The sequence below is a fragment of the Siniperca chuatsi genome, linkage group LG21 (assembly GCF_020085105.1).
Source record: "Siniperca chuatsi isolate FFG_IHB_CAS linkage group LG21, ASM2008510v1, whole genome shotgun sequence".
Taxonomy (NCBI): domain Eukaryota; kingdom Metazoa; phylum Chordata; class Actinopteri; order Centrarchiformes; family Sinipercidae; genus Siniperca; species Siniperca chuatsi.
Genome location: NC_058062.1, coordinates 15,917,473 through 15,934,251, shown reverse-complemented (window position 1 = coordinate 15,934,251; position 16,779 = coordinate 15,917,473). Strand labels below are relative to the sequence as shown.

The window sequence follows — 16,779 nt, the reverse complement described above, 5'->3', positions numbered from 1 at the left end:
TGGCTCAACTGGTTTGCAAAAGGTATTCTGTCAGCTGAGAATCTATATTTCTCAGAGAGAATATTGTCAGGAAAGGAACATAACATCCTCAAGTGTGCAGCATAAGTGTTACCATGGTGATCTAGCCAGGTTAAAAGAGAGCCAACTTCACGACATCAAAAACTTTGGTTTTAGGCTCAACGTAGGCCTACCTCGCTAACCCATTAATCTGTATGTAGACCTACGTTTTCTCATGTATTCAAAGCCCAAAAATGTCATCTTTCTCATTCTCCTGGGAAGATTTTCACACTACTCCCTGTCACATCTTTTCTCTGAGGTTGAACACCTTTCAAGACCTAGAGGTTGTGTGCAGATTTTCTTTAAGTAGGCTACAGCTCCGTGTTTGGTCATCATTTTCAAAAACCTCACCATTCCGCCAATCACTGTCATAGGGAGGCATTCCCACAGTAGGCCTATCCTGCTGCCACCATAATGGTTTACTTAAAGAGATGGCCTTATCCAGGTGATGAGCAGCAACCTCTATTCTCCAGATGAAGCAATTGTCCTTCAATGTAAATAAATACAATACAAAATAAATAATAAAAAAACATACATTTTGAAATAGAATACATTGTAGACAACAACTACATAAGCCAAAGTTTGGTCTAATTTTACCCAGGAGTGGTTTCCATCTAGCCAGTGTGAACATGGATTCTCTCCAAATTAAATTGATAGTGTCTGAGATATCATACTTGACATCAAAATTGTAGCCCGAGTCATCGGGGAATCAGTAGCCTACATAAATATTCAACTATTTACAATTTGTTTAAATGCGTCCATTCATATTTTCATTATATGGATCATGGCAGCACGCTACAATAGTTTTTGATCAACTGCGGATTACTATCTTGAAAATTATTTAATCTCTGAAGGTACATCTGCTTCCATGCTGCAGTAGATTTCTAAATGCTCTGGATACAGCATATTCACTGCCAATCATGTTTGAGGATCAGCGATTCACCATGTTGTGAACCTCTTTGGCTCAGCTGCACGGTTCACCACCCAGTAACAGAGCTTGTGATTGGTCAAGAGAGTCAAGAAGGCTTTTTAAAACAGTTACAAAGTGCGTCAAATGTTGTAAATGAAGACTAGAATATGAGGAAATCAGCAAGCTACATATGCTAATATAGGCTACAAAACATATACAGTATAATATACATTAATGACTTATTTCCTTACATAGCAGAATCACTGGGGAAGCTTCAGTAGCTCTCAGAGGGGAGGGAAATGCCAGTTGCTGATCACTAAGAATGAAACTGAAAGTGTAGCAGTCAGCTCTTCCAGGAAGGAAGAAAGCACAGTCACGGTACCAGAGTAAAGCTTAGCATTAGAGAGAACGGCTCCGAGTTATGGATTTTAACTTCACCTGCACTGGTAAGATTGACGTAGGCTGTGTCGTGTACTTTAATGTGTGTCTAATTTAGTAACTTGGTATCATGTTGCCTGCATGTTTCTTTAGATAGGACAAACTGTATATGGCCGACATGACCACATGCTTGCATTCAGAGTGCACATCTCTATACACACCGGAACATATTGCTTACCTGATGATGTCTGAGAATGTGCTCACATTCCTTTGTGTTTACCTTTGTGATGCTTATCGCCTATATACTTGTATTTATAATCACAAGCCTACCTTGTACATTTATAGCATAGTATTTAGTTGTAGGAAGGGCAACTAAACATTTATGGTTTTGCAAATGGAAAGCAGCTTTTTTTGTGTGTGTTTGGTATCATGTGCATTGCTATTATCTCTGTTAGACTAGTTTGATTTACACAAGTCTTAGGGGTCAAGGTCCACATATTACAGTTATTAATCATTAACCACTGAGTTTGCCCTCCCACACTAACTTGAGTTATGAATTGCTACTCCTAGACTTTGATCAGATTTTCTTGCTATAAGTAAGTCAGAGGAACTAAATTAATTTTTCTATTTTTCAGGGAAATTCTTCTCTGGTTGGTGACTTGTTGACCGGATTTAAAGGCTTGAAGTGGGAGACCTTTTTGTCAAGTGTTGGTATCAGGTGAAACTAAATATATTTGAATTAATGTACTGTATGTGCCCAGTAATGAGCGGGTCTGGGCCTGGGGACTGAGAGGACCTTGACATAAGTCAGTGTGGAGACAGACTGCCTTAAAGCCTACTGTGTGCTCCAGAGAAGGTGATGCACAGCCTTTGTGTAAAAGGCAAGCCTATCCAGAAAGCACAATGGGACTTTAGCAAGGAGACTCTGCTGCAACTACAGCCTAGTGAAAGAGACAATGAGCTGGAAATAATGTAATTTTGTAATAAAGGAACAATACACAACCACTGTAGTCAGCCTCACTAGAGAAAAAAGAAGTCAAACTGCCTCCAAAACCAACATGTCTGAGGTACAGGCCTTGGGCACATCACATGACAAGTAAGTGAAACTTTGTATTTCAATCGGCTTACTCTCATCTCATACAGCATGTAAAAGTCGGGGTCCATGCACACCCTTCATACAGAATTTACTATTGTTTAGAAAGTGACGTCAGAAATGCATCTCACTTCCAAGCTCTGAAGTGATGTTAAATATTGTACTCCTTGCCTGTGTGATAGCAGCAATTCCCTTGAAATTAACTGATTTTCCTCTGAAATGTTGCTGTTTAAAATGCTGGTGTGACCGGGCCATAAATCTGTGTTAAATGTGGCTCGTACAAGTAAGATCAATCTCTCCTGCACCCATTAATGTTTCCATGAAAAGTGACTGGTCAAAGGGAGAACCTCTTAACTTCAGTAAAGGATAATCGGGGTCAGATATTTTTGTAATGTTGGTACTTTGATAAAGAGTGATTCAGAGACAAAGAGAAAATAAATCATAAATTCCATTTTGAAGCTCAAAAGTAACATTAAAGATGTTTAAAAGTGTTTAGGTTTGGCAAAGTAAAAGCATTTTAAATCTGTTTTAAAGCCTGCTTGAAGAAGAAAGATCCATTTCCCCGGCACCCAGCAATGTTTCCATGAAAAGTGACTGGTCCAAGGGAGAACCTCTCAACTTCAGCAAAGGAGAACCGGGGTCAGATATTTTTGTAATGTTGGTACTTTGATACAGAGAGATTCAGAGACAATGAGAAAATAAATTGAAGAGAGATTGACTAGTCAAAGCAGTAAAATGAATATTGTAATCCCCACCTTGAAGCTCAGCACTTGTCACAGATGTTTAAAGTTTGTTATTGTGAAATCACTGAAATCAGTCAATGTGTTAAAGCCTGCTTGAACGCAAAAGACCAGTCTCTCCTGAATCCAGCAACGGTCCCCATGTTTCCCAGGATGATCCTCTCAACTTCTACTCTGAGCTAAGGTAGTAAAAACAACATGTGCGTGCATATTGTTAACAGCTACAACAAAGAACAAGATGAAGTAACGATATTAGAAACTAAGTAGAGCAATGAAGCCTGAGAGATGCATTTCACCTCATGCATGAATAAGGATATTCACCTTTGTCACAGTAAATGTATCTTTCTGTACTGACACAAACATGTAAGAACACTCCTGCCGCCGCTGGATCGCAGCCGCACCCTGCCGCCGCTGGATCGCAGCCGCACCCTGCCGCCGCTGGATATCAGCCGCCCCTGGACTCTCCGCGGACCTCAGCAGCCCCTGGACCCCTGCTGGATCGCGCAGCCGACTCGCGTTCCCGGGTGGATCGCAGCAGCTCCTTACTCCCAGGCCTGAGGTTCCGAAGACAGCACCATGTCCGGAGGTCCAGTCGCCAGTGCCATGTCCTGCTGCCACGCCGGCTCCAGTCCCTGCTGGGTCGCAGCAGCCCCTTGCTCCAGTCCCTGCTGGGTCGCAGCAGCCCCTTGCTCCAGTCCCTGCTCCATGTCCAGCCGCCTTGCTACCGGCTCCAGGCCCAACCTCTTCGCCGCCCTGTCTTGATGTCCCGCCGTCGCCGGCTCCACGCCCTGGTATCCCGTCGCCCTGTCTTGATGTCCCGCCGTCGCCGGCTCCACGCCCTGGTATCCCGTCGCCGGCTCCCCGTCCTGACATCTCATTGCCAGTCCCCGGCCCCACTGTACCGCCATTGGTCCCTGAGTGGATGGTCAGGCCTCCAGAAAGGGTCAGTGTTCGTCGCCGGCCTCCAGAAGGGCTCTCCGTGTTCGTCGCCGGCCTCCAGAAGGGCTCTCCGAGATCAGCTCTGAGGTCCCCAGCTCCGCACCTGTCCAGCCCCCGGGCCGTCCGCCCCAAGTCTCCCACCTGGCCCTTGAATCCCTCCTCCGGACCCCCTCCGCCCACCCAGGATCCCTCCTCCGACCCCCTCCACCCACCCGGCTTGATTTGGACTGTTAACTTGTTTCCGAAGGGAACGTTTTTGACTTGACTTGTTTTGTTTGGGACGTCTGGGAGCCGTCCCTTGAGAGAGGGGTACTGTGGTAGTTTTGGTGTTGACACTTCCTGTTTTATTTTGTAGTAGTCTCCTTCCCTTGTGTGTCTTGTGTTTTTACTTCCTGTCTGTGTTTTCCCTCCAGTTTTGATTGTTGGTCCTCCCTTTAAGAAATGTTTTGTCTGTGTTGAAGCCCACCTCAGTCACAGAGACGAGCCTCGACTGTGTCCAGCAGTGCTTCCATGGAAACTGACCACTTAAAGGGTGAGGTCGACTTCAGCAAAGGTTTAGGTACTCAAACAAGGAGCAACACAGAAACTTTATTTGCTTTATAATCAATACAAATAACAAATAAACACAAAACAGCTGCCATTGTATTGTTTAGGGGTGTAAAAATAATTGCAATTACTGCATTCAGCTTTCTCTGTATTGTCTTTGTCATTTCTTTGGACACAGATATCAGACACAAACTCACAGAAGACCTGAAGAAGACAATCCTCAGTCAGCATGAAGAAACACTGAAAAGACATGAAACTGACACAGAACTCTACGAGATAAAAGCTGGCAAAGACGAGAAAGATAAAGCACAAGCCTATGATGCATTATTTCATAACAGGGAAGTGCAAACAGTGCTAATGAAGGGAGTTGCTGATGTTGGTAAAACATTTCAAACGAGGATGTTCATGGTAGACTGGGCCAATGGAAAATCCAACAAAAAGATAGACTTGATAGTTTCATTTGATTTCAGCGAGCTGAATTCAAGAAGAAACGAAGTTCAAAGCATGAAAGATCTGCTTTGTCATTCCCTCAATCACAATAAACACAGAAAAGCTTGCAAGTACGACGAGTGGAAAGTAGCTATTATCCTTGATGGCTTGGAAAAATGTAAACTTCCTCTAGATTTTGAAAAGAACAAGGACCTGACCGATATGGACGAGGCAGCCTCGATGGATGTGCTGCTAACAAACCTCATCAAGAAAAAATTACTTCCCTCTGCTCTTCTCTGGATCATCTCTCAACCTTCAGGAGTTGATAAGATTCCTTCTGAATATATTCAGAAAGAGACAGAATGTCGAGGTATGAAACTACAACAGTAACATATTTTCATACAACATACTCTATTGTGTGATCTGTATCATGTGTCATTGTTTTGATTAGGAAATAGTGCAAAAGCAACATACATGACAAGTAACAATGTTGTGGAAAATATTTTATAAACGGGTTTCATTGGAAACCAATGTTTTTCAAATATAATCAAAAATAATTTTAGCTAGCTATGTTCAAAACAATCACTTATGATTCTTAAAGATAACTGATTCACGCTGCATATATCCTTCATCATCAATAATGTGCTGAACTTTGGGCTGTTTATTCAGAGACCGTGAAGCGCCGGCAGAAGCTGATATCAACCCTAAGAAAAAGATTTCTTGAAGAAAGCACTCAAGATGAAGACATAAATCATCCTAATCAGAAAAACACAGAACACATCATTAAAGAAAACAGAAGTGGTGAGGTCAGTGCTGAAGAGAAAAATGCACGTGCTGTGGTGAAATCAGTGCCACGAGTGAATGCAATATCTGACATCTTCAAAGACACGGAAGGACAAACAATCAGAACTGTGCTGACTACTGGAGAAGCTGGTATTGGAAAATCCTTCCATGTGCAGAAATTCATAAAAGAGTGGGCTAAAAATTACAAGAAGTCATCTTTTAATATCTGGTTTTGGAAAGCCAAAGCTGATGAAAACATTATATTTCCACTTAACATCTCTAAGCTTAATTCAACAAAAGAGAAAAATGTCAGTTTGGTGGGACTTCTTAATCATTTCTTCAAGGAAACTAATACATTTGTAATCTCTAACTTTGAACAGTTCAAAGTTTTATTTGTCCTGGACGGATTAGATGCTTATCAAGGTTGTCTTGACACCAAAGACACCTTGACTGATGTCAGAGAGCCAGCTTCAGTGGATGTGCTACTGACAAACCTCATCAGAGGAAACCTTCTTCCTTCTGCCCGGCTCTGGATAACCTCCCGATGGAAGTTGCTTGATACATGGGTCGACAGGACGACAGAAATACGATGTAAGCTTGCTGGTGCAAATGAAGGCTGTCAAGGAAAGCAGTATAAATAAGGGTGCAATCAAACCCAAGCATGTTTTAAGTGGCTTAATCAAAACAGTGGACATGAGGTAGCAAAAATGCTCAAAAGTGCCATGAAATGAAAACCGAGAACCTTGAAAAAAATGCATTCTTTGAGTAGCTTCTAATAACAGACATTGTGTCAAAGAGGTGTCAATCAAATGATTGAACCAAATTTAGGCTAAGTTAGAGGTGGTGTTGCACTGGACTGTTATATATTAAAGGGCCTTTATTATTATATTTTATTATTATACCCCCTTTTACACACATCTGTACAAGGTATATATATATATCGCATGTGTGAAAGGCTTGTGAGCGAGCAACAGAACTTTTAAAAGTCTAACTTTTTAGTTAGTTAAAAAAAAAATTCCCTAACTAGTTTTTAATTAGGGTTGTCCCAATCAAGTTAATTTGGCTTCAATCTAAATCTATGTCCTTTTAAATATTGAGTATCTGCCAGTACAGATTAAAGAAAGCATTAAGCAAATTTACAATTATTTGTCCTAAATATACAACTAAAAGCAGACCAGTAGGATAGTAGGGGAAATCAAACTCTGGTTCAGACCTAGAAACATCAAATCCTATGCGAAAATGGCATAAGTGAAGATAGCAAACATGAACCAAGGATAAACTACAATGTCATGATGCTCATATTCAGCCTCTTGTTAGGCTGATTCTTAAATGTTTTAAGCCTCGCTTCACTTTTAGTTGGCCAGTGTCTACCTAAACAAACCAAATACAAAAACAACAATTAATAGTTGGTGCTATGGTTTAGATTTTAAAAACTGTACTGTGATTGCACCCCAAACATTTAATCACAAGTAATTTCTATCCACAATAACTTAAAAAAATATTTTCTTACAGGTAAGCCTGATGTTGCAAGTCAACAGAAACTCAAATCTCAGTTGAAGGAGCAATTTACCCATGTGTCTGAGGGGATCGATATGCAGAAAACCTCTGCTCTTCTGAATGAGATCTACACAGATCTCTACATCATAGAGGGGGAGAGGGGAGAGGTCAATGTTCAGCATGAGGCCAGACAAGTTCAAGATGCAAAGTTCAAACCAGTGAGACAAGAAACATCGATTAAATATCATGACATCTTCAAACCTGCACCTGGAGAAAATAACCCCATTCGAACTGTGCTAACGATCGGAGTGGCAGGCATTGGAAAGACATTTGCTTCAAAGAAGTACATGCTGGACTGGGCTGAGGGTACGGCCAATGGGGACATATTTTATATTTTTCCACTTTCTTTCCGGGAGCTGAATTTGAAAAAAGCGCAAGAACACAGCTTGGAGGATCTTATTAATGATTTTTGTCCGGGCATGAAGACATCAGAAATTAATGACTATGACAAGTATAGAATTCTGATTGTCCTGGATGGTCTTGATGAATGTCGCCTTGACCTTGACTTCAATGAGGTTAACTATTGGAGTGATGTGAGAAAGCCAACTTCAGTGAATGTTTTGCTGACAAGCCTCATCCAAGGAAAGCTGCTTTCTGAAGCTCAAATCTGGATCACCTCCCGACCTGCAGCATCCAACCATATCCCTCCTGATAAAGTGGACCGGGTTACAGAGGTGCGAGGATTTAATGATGAGCAGAAGGAGGAGTACTTCAGGAAGAGATTCAGCGATAAGGATTTGGCTGAGAAAATCTTGTCACATGTCAAGAAATCAAGGAGCCTTTATATCATGTGTCACATCCCTGTCTTCTGTTGGATCACGGCAAAAGTTCTGGAAGACTTTGTGACCAGAAACCAAGAAGGTATGATGCCCAAGACTCTGACTGACATGTACATATACTTCCTTGTGTTGCAATGCAGACAGGCTATTGTGAAGTATGGTAGAGATGAGACAGGTGAGAGTTCTGAGACAGATTCATGCTGGGAAACAAGTAACAAGGAAACAATCATATCTCTGGGGAAACTGGCTTTTGAGGCGTTAGAGGAAGGAAACCTCCTCTTCACCGAAGAAAACTTGACAGAGTATGGTGTTGACATCACAAAAACTGCAGTCTTCTCAGGATTATTCACTCAAATCAAGAAAGAAAGCTGTGTGCTGTCCCACAAATTGTTCTGCTTTGTCCATCTAAGCATTCAAGAGTTCCTGGCAGCTTTTTATGTCTTTCACACATTCAATAACAAAGGTGAAAATCTACTTACCAGGCCCACTTCAACAGTTGCAGACTTGCCTGCATCAGACTTCTACAAAACAGCAGTGAACAAGGCTTTAGATAGCAAAAATGGAGACTGGGATCTGTTTCTCCGCTTCCTGCTAGGCCTCTCTCTGGAGACTAATCACAATCTACTGCAAGAGCTGCTGAAGAAGACAGAAAACAACAAGGAGACCAACAAGGAAACAATTGAGTACATCAAAGAAAAGATTAGGGAAGACAACAGTGATGCTGATAAAAATCTAAATCTTTTCCACTGTCTGAATGAGCTGAATGACCAGTCTCTTGTGGACGAAGTCAAAAAGTACCTGCACTCAGAAAAACTCACATATGAAAATTTCTCTGCCTCCCAGTGGTCAGCTTTGACTTTTGTGCTGCTGACATCAGATGAGAAGCTTGATGTGTTTGATCTGAAAAAGTACCTGAAATCAGAGAAAGTTCTTCTAGGAATGCTGCCGGTGGTCAAAGTCTCCAAAACTGCTTTGTAAGTACTTTTAAATGCTCTCTGACGAATGCTCTTGCAAAATGACTTATTATCTTGCTATGCACTACATACAAAGTAAATCAATTTATTTCAAAACTGAAGCCTGTTTACCATTTATACAATAACCCAAATGGGCTAACATTGGGTTATAATAAGGCCAGTTTGGGCAATCCAAAGTAAGCTGGTAAAAATCTACTTCATTTAGGCCCCTTGTGTGTCTGGTCATGTGGGTGAGATAGGCCACTTATTAGGCCGCATGGTGAAATGTGTCATAAGTTAAGACGTGTCATAAGATGTGTCTTCATCTCGTCGTGAGCTATCCCAGAGCTAACATGGTTTTCAAATATGCTTGATTTTCTCCTAGCCTAAAACTTTATGCATTTGTAGTTGGGGCACCTTAGAAACAAGCCTGAGACAAGAAAAGAGCACTGATGAGAGTGCTGGGAAACCGGAGGCGGGGCGGGGAGGAAGAGATTTGGCAGACACACACATACATGCACAAAATTATATTAATATAATAGGAGTCGTGAAACGAGTTTCACAGGGTAACTAGAGTCAAACAGTCCTGAGATCTGGTCTGGTGAGTAGTGGTCATAAAGGTCCAGTGTGTAACATTTAGGAGGAGCTATTGGCAGAAATGCAATATCATATTTTTATAAGTATGTTTTCATTAGTGTATAATCACCTGAAAATAAGAATCGTTGTGTTTTCATTACCTTAGAACAAGCCGTTTATATCTACAGAGGGAGCAGGTCCCTTCTGGAGATTGTCATGTTACACCACCATGTTTCTACATTAGCCCAGAACGGACAAACCAAACACTGGCTTTAGATAGGACCGTGTGCATTTTTTGCGAGTTTCACGGCCACCGTAGTTTCTCCTACACGTTTGGAAGAGGAGGATGATCCGAGCGGTATTCAAATGGTTGCAAACTGCAATTTCACCACTAGATGCCATTAAATCCTACATACTGGACCTTTAAAGAAAGGTGATAAACTGAGGCAGCTTTTGAAGGAGACCTTTCTTTATAAATCAAATGATAGAATGTAGTGCTCTGCTTGTTGTTAGTGAGGACCAGCCTACTTTTTCATATAGTATACAGTGAGGAGTATGATATTTATCTCCTGTAATGAAACGCAAAGCACAATGATAAAATGCATCGAGTTGTTTTAAGGTAAAGTGAGCAGCATGAGATATTTCCATAGTCAAACACAGACATGATGGTTGACTGTACAATCATTTTTCTGTCCTTAAGACAGAAAGAAATTTGTTGGTGAAAAAACTGGTTAGGTAGTGGTTAGTAGGCAAGTCATAGAATCAAATAAAAATTAACGTATTTCCTACCTCATTAAGTTTGCAATTTCTGCAACAGGTCACTTCTCTTAGCAATGCCATCGATAACCAGGTCACGGTTAGTCTTTAATTTGTTAATGTTAAGTACTAACTTGTCAATAATCATAACCATTCATGCATAACAATGAGTTCAACATTTTGAAAATTTACTGTGGCACATCAACATTTTTTTAATGATTTGTCAGTCACGAAAAATGATAAGCGCATCGACTTTATGAAAAGTTGAAAATGTTTCAACAAAAGGCACCCGATATAGCTAAATAGCCAGTTAGCCAAACCCAGACTCTGCTTATCTTATCCCTTTTGTCTTCTGTCTTACCATTTCAGCTGCAAAACCTTAAATAATAGTCGAACTAGTATCGCTGGGCTCACTGGGCTGCTCTCTCTCTCTCTGCTGCCAGTGCCTTCAGGCTCACTAGGCTGAGATGATTGACTGGTAATGGTGCCTCTCAGCTATTCAGCATCACCTTTACGTTTTTTCTCTTTTTATTTGTTCATCTTGCACCACTCTACTATCTACTGAAATGTCATCACTTAACAGAGATGCGAAAGGGGCTGGGCCCAGGTAAAGTTATAATCAACTGGACCAGAAGAAATTGGCTGGGAGAGAGAGGCTGAAAGATATAATACCCAACCACAGTGGGCCAGTCAGCCACACAACACATTTTATATTGAAGCGAGAGCTGGGATTATTTAAAATGTTATATATTGTGCATTGCATCAGCCCCAATAGTCAAGAGGTGCTCCAGATTGCCAGTCCATCACTGTCTGGCTTAACAGTATTAGGAATGAGGGATCACTATTTGCCACTCCAGTAGTGACTCTGTGATTTTGCCACAGCAAATGTTTCTAGTATGGTTTCTGATTACACTTATTTTCACAGGCTGAGCTGGTGTGATCTCCATGAAGAATCCTGCAGAGGTCTGTCGTCCTCAGTCCTCAGCTCCGCATCCTCTAATCTCACAGAGCTAGACCTCAGTCATAACGACCTGAAGGATTCAGGTGTGCAGATACTTGCTGAAGGCCTAAAGAGTATACACTGTAAACTGGAGATTCTCAAGTAAGTCTAAATTACATTTACTGTATATTTTTAGTGAGCGACAAAAAACCCACACAATATCATTAACAGTAATGGGGGTAGTTATGTGTAGTTTTATGTATAGTTATTCCAAAGTGAAGATACAAAGTACATTTGTATCATCAAGAGCACAAAATAAAGATCCCAAATAAGGAGAGTACTCATCCTTGCACTTGCATTAGCTATTTAAATAACATTTTAAGTTAACTCGCATGCCATGGCAAACATGTCTGAACTACCCACAGCCTTTTGAGTCACCCATGGACTCGCCTCTTCTGTTGAGCTGGTGACGTTCAACTTGTCATGGTCTAAGGATCTTGGGAAATGGCGTTCATTAAAGACCATTAAAAACACAAAATATTAAATAACGATAAATAATAACTAATTATTTTATTTAAATAAAAACAATTCTTATCTATATGTTAGATATACTGTTAAGTACGGTTATGGTATAAGGCTGGAGTTATTTGCTATCACAAATATCAGTGTAATTTTGAATGAGGTTTTCTTACCTCTGGAACAGAACCTGGGTTTGACGGGATGTTGTAAATTGGTTTATCAGAACAGCTATGTGACTGAACAGGTTATGTATGCTCCATAGAAATCATATATCCTTACCAAGACCATAGCCAGGATAAGGCTCATACCCACAATATTTATGTTCTTGTAAATGTGCCCAATAATGACAATTCATTTATTTATTTATTTTACAAAAAATGCTAGAGTAAAAGGTAGAATAAACTGTTATATCTTTGACATTTATACCATGGCCATGGAAAAGAAATGTTTGAATGGCTAACAAATGTCTGTTAAAATAATCTAACAGAACACTTCAAAACAGATTAAATGATTCTTCTAAATCAGTAAATCAGGTATATTAACCTGCAAGGGAAGCATAACTGACACTACCATAAAATTACACTACTTAAAGCCATGTAACTCTAACTGGTGAAACAGACCCTATCATATATTTAAATGGCCACAAAGAAACTTTAAAAAGTGCATGACAATTTGAACACAACATGTTTTTCTTTGGTAAATGGTTATAGGTACTGTACATTCTGAGGTGTCCTGATATAGAAATAAATGGACTCAGAGGGAAATTACACTCTCCTTTACACTGTGGTGTACTTAGCCACATCCCTTGTTTTCATATAGAACAAATAGATATTCACTTATTCAGCGTTAGGGGCTGGTTACACATTTGACTGCAGCTGTTCCGATATTTCAGACAAATGCAGCGACAGAATTTGAAGATAGTAGAAGATTGTTTCTCAAACTGTATGAACAAAATTTGTCACCAACAATGATAATGAGTAAGAGAAACTTGCAAAATAATTTCTTTAATTGGGGTGTGTGTGTGTGTGTGTGTGTGTGTGTGTGTGTGTGTGTGTGTGTTTGTGTGTGTGTCTGCAGATTGTCAGGTTGTCAGGTGACAGAGAAAGGCTGCTCATTCCTGGCCTCAGCTCTCAATTCCAAAACGGCCCTGAAACAGCTGGATCTGAGTTACAATCACCCGGGAACCAATGGGGTGGCAATACTCTCTAAAATCGCTACGGATCCAAATATGAACCTGAAGACACTCTGGTATGTTATGTCAGGATGTGTGTTTATAGGTGTACATTTGTAGTGATATAGTTGGATCACCTAGTTATAATGAGACTACATCTACACTAAGGCAAAATCTAAACTAAATCTGTTATCTTATTAGCTAGCAGGCTAGTCACCAAAACACTCAAGAATTACCCTGGTGTTGTTAAGAGAACATGTGCAAAGCCAGCAACCTCACTATGACCCCAATTACACTTGGAATTGACATGCAATCTGTATCTGGATATACTATAATGAAAATACATCTTAATGCAAGGTGAAAATGCACACAGAACACTTTGTGGCAATCCGTATAGTGTGACCGCATTCTTAGAAAAAAGTCCATCCAACAAGTTGCAAAATCACCTAACCCCACCTCTTACTGCTATTATTATGCAAGCCTGGCAAAAGCTACAAGTAGCTAGCAAGTCTTTCCTCGCAAAAAAGTTAATCAAAAATGAATGACGCACGTCCATGGCATTGCTTTTCTTGACCTGGGACGTGCCATGTTTGTTACGCCATGTCAACAAACATATAATTGAGATAACCAGAACATTTATTAATACCAGGTGTAAATGCAAAGGCTCAAGGATCAGATGTCACTATGCAAATAATGTTTCCAGATTTAAACCACATGAAGTTGGAAGTTTCTGTTCACTACTATCTTCATTTTGTACAGTTTGGACCATGGTGGAGGGCATCGGTTAAAGACGGGGCTGAAGAAGTGTAAGTCTTTTTCTAGAAATGATTTACAATATTGTATCACTTCAGTATAGCCTTAGAATGCTGAGCTAATGCCTGATACATTTGTATTGAGGCTCAAATAATACGCCTTCGTCACCAAACTTCACTGGTAGTATAGGTTCTAATGTATTCAACTTCTATCATGTGAAATTTGTTACATGCTCATTATGTTCATAAACATTTTTTTAGATTTCATCTTGAATTTATCAATGATTAATGTTTTATAGTCTTTTAACTGCACAAAAAACACTAAACACACACTCACATACTGAATTATGTTTTCTCTATCAGATGGTGCAGATCTGAAGCTTGATGAAAACACAGCAAGCAGGAGGCTTGTTCTGTCTGAAGGGAACAGGAAAGTAAAAACTGTAAAGAAGGTGAAGGAGAAGGTGCCACGGCCTGAACACAAGGACAGATTTAAGAGGACTCAGGTGTGCTGTGAGGAGGGCCTGAAAGGCCTCTGCTACTGGGAGGTGGAGTGGAAAGGGATGGTCGGCATTGCAGTGTTATATAGAACAGTAGGCAGAAAATGGGACAGAAATAGTGGTCTAGGATGCAATGAGATGTCCTGGAGTCTGCTGTGCTCAAGGACTGGATATACCGCCATACATGGGAAGACATCCAAAGATGTTGAAGTGTCCCCTTGCCAAAAAATAGCAGTGTTTTTGGATTGGGAAGGTGGCACTCTGACTTATTTCAGTGTCAAATCAGGAGAGCTGAGCCTCATACACACCTTCCATGCCAAATTCACAGAACCCCTCTTCCCAGGCTTTTGGTTTAAGAAAGGCTCTGTGAATTTGTGTGAGATAGACTGAACCCCTCTGCAATGGGGAAATGTGTAATGTGGTGATCACTTGAAGCTCCACTTAACAATTTGATAGATTAGCAGAAGCTTACCTGCATAATTTCAATACCATGTGAAACATTACCATATCATGCTGTTTTTACCTGTTCATACTCTAAGTCAATGTAACATTGTGAAGGAAGAAATGGAGCGAAAGAAATCCCATGTTGTTAAATTACTGATGTAATGAAGAAAACAAAAACAGAGTTTTGTAAATCTAAATATACATTTTACCTGTTTCTCATTTGTCCCACAACATGTTGTCAAATTATCTGTGCATGGAGAATATTTACATCCTTGTAAACATTTAGTTTTCTGCAAATATGTTTACTGTATATATAGTTGAGTATATTCAGTATTAGTAGTAAGTCATTCTCATACTGCAGAGGACAATGATTTAAATAGTCTACTCTGTGGCAAGTTGTTTTTGTGAGCTGATAAAAATTGCTATAAAAATTGTTCATACCCTTAATGTTTATTACTTTATTAATTTGATTATTAACTTGATGAAAATGTTAAGGAGTTCCTTAAACTCGTCAGAGGAGAAGTGACTAACATGCTCCAGATCTGAGCATATATACAGACAGGAGCAAATGTTCAGCATGTGGTCAGCTTTACTCCTGTCTGCTGGAGTATATTTGTTCCAAGTAAATTAGTCTGCTGTAAATGTATTTCATGTTAAAATGTGTAAATGTGACTTGGATTGTAAAGTCTGGAGAACCACTGCACTACTGCCATAATATGTTATCACAATTTTATTTTGATTAATGTAGGACATGGATGCAAAACGCACCCACTAGTGGACACTGGTGCACATAAAAATGATGTATTATATGTATTAAATGCATTTTATACTTATGGTAACTAATGAGATTCTGATGTAAACATACGGAAGAAGTAGCTGGTTTCTGTCATTTATGTTATGTCTGTAAAGTGCCCTGATGGAATAAATAAAGCTTCTTTTCTGAGTCTCTCTACTTGTGGAGGCATTTTCCTGAGTTACTGTCCCAGTAACATTCAACTATTATACAATACAAATAGCGGCCACACATTTGGTTCTATACAGTTTTTCTGTAGAAATACTGTTTATGTTTAACTCAGTAGAGTACTGACAGTAGTAATAGTAAGAATAGATTATTTAGATTATTGTATGCTCTCACCTGCTGCCCAATATGCTTTAATGTGTAACAGAGCCTTGAATGCCAAACGGTTCCCTTCTTAAACCTGTAAAGGGAAATCTATGCAAAGTTTTCCTCCCTCATAAACACACCATCAGCAATTCTCATGTCAATTGTGACAAAACAGCTGGGACAGTTTTTTAAACCTTTCAAACACTCTGATCAGAAAGCACTGAACTACAGTGTCTAATACAGAAGGGAAAATATCATTTCCTAGAGTTTATTCTTTATAGTTAGTATTCATGGTAACACAGTGAAGACTGTTTTGTAAATATTTTACTGTAAACGTATGAGAAAATATTTATTTTCTTCATGATGTTGCAAAGGATATTGTTCAAAGCATTATTCAGTGCTAAACTGTCAATGTCACATTCAAGTGCAAACCATAAAATACATGAATTTAGTTTGAAAAGAGAAACTTGCTGAAAAACATTTGATCAGACAGCAGCTTGACTTGATCAGAACATAATCAGAAAGGTGAAATGTTCACAATACAAAATTCAATACATTGGTTAATGATGTGACCTGGTGAGATGACAATGAAGCAATTTTCTGAAATGTTATGAAGATCTTGATTCACTGATCTAGATTTGACATAGTTCTTAATTAAACTAAATTCATGTGATGTTTTCAATTCTCTTGACAGGTGTTGATGGTCAGACTCTGACAGAATCTGAACCAGTGGTTAAAAGACCTGGAGAATCTCACAGATTGACCTGTACAGCGCTCTGAATTCACATTCAGTGACTACTTTATGAACTGGGTCAGACAGGCTCCTGGAAAAGGACTGGAGTGGGTTGCTGC

General features: G+C 39.8%; 4 protein-coding genes and 1 gene segment (V, D, J or C); 3 read left to right on the top strand and 2 right to left on the bottom strand.

The window, feature by feature from the left end:
* LOC122868479 overlaps positions 1-16,779 on the top strand; it is a 253,183-nt gene that overhangs the window by 60,759 nt on the left and 175,645 nt on the right.
* LOC122868505 overlaps positions 1-16,779 on the top strand; it is a 249,715-nt gene that overhangs the window by 72,860 nt on the left and 160,076 nt on the right.
* Positions 1-16,779, bottom strand: part of LOC122868482 — a gene marked incomplete at its 5' end in the record, with an annotated part of 296,170 nt that overhangs the window by 143,200 nt on the left and 136,191 nt on the right.
* The window catches only part of LOC122868508 (immunoglobulin mu heavy chain-like), a 193,920-nt gene that overhangs the window by 135,856 nt on the left and 41,285 nt on the right, over positions 1-16,779 (bottom strand).
* On the top strand, positions 1,276-15,774 carry LOC122868480 (NLR family CARD domain-containing protein 3-like). Of its 7 annotated transcripts, none has more exons than XM_044180516.1 (12): positions 1,276-1,413; positions 1,981-2,441; positions 2,973-3,077; positions 3,270-3,362; positions 4,579-4,676; positions 4,842-5,462; positions 5,762-6,466; positions 7,388-9,185; positions 11,422-11,598; positions 13,033-13,203; positions 13,886-13,932; positions 14,242-15,774. In XM_044180516.1, the coding sequence occupies exons 2-12, from the start codon at positions 2,404-2,406 to the stop codon at positions 14,766-14,768; spliced, it is 4,380 nt and encodes a 1,459-aa protein (XP_044036451.1). In that variant the 5' UTR covers positions 1,276-1,413; positions 1,981-2,403; the 3' UTR covers positions 14,769-15,774. The 7 variants fall into 7 exon arrangements, with proteins under 7 accessions (XP_044036451.1, XP_044036457.1, XP_044036452.1 ...); XM_044180517.1 differs by having other exon boundaries at positions 1,277-1,413; positions 4,579-4,649; XM_044180522.1 differs by lacking the exon at positions 14,242-15,774 and having other exon boundaries at positions 13,041-13,203; positions 13,886-13,937.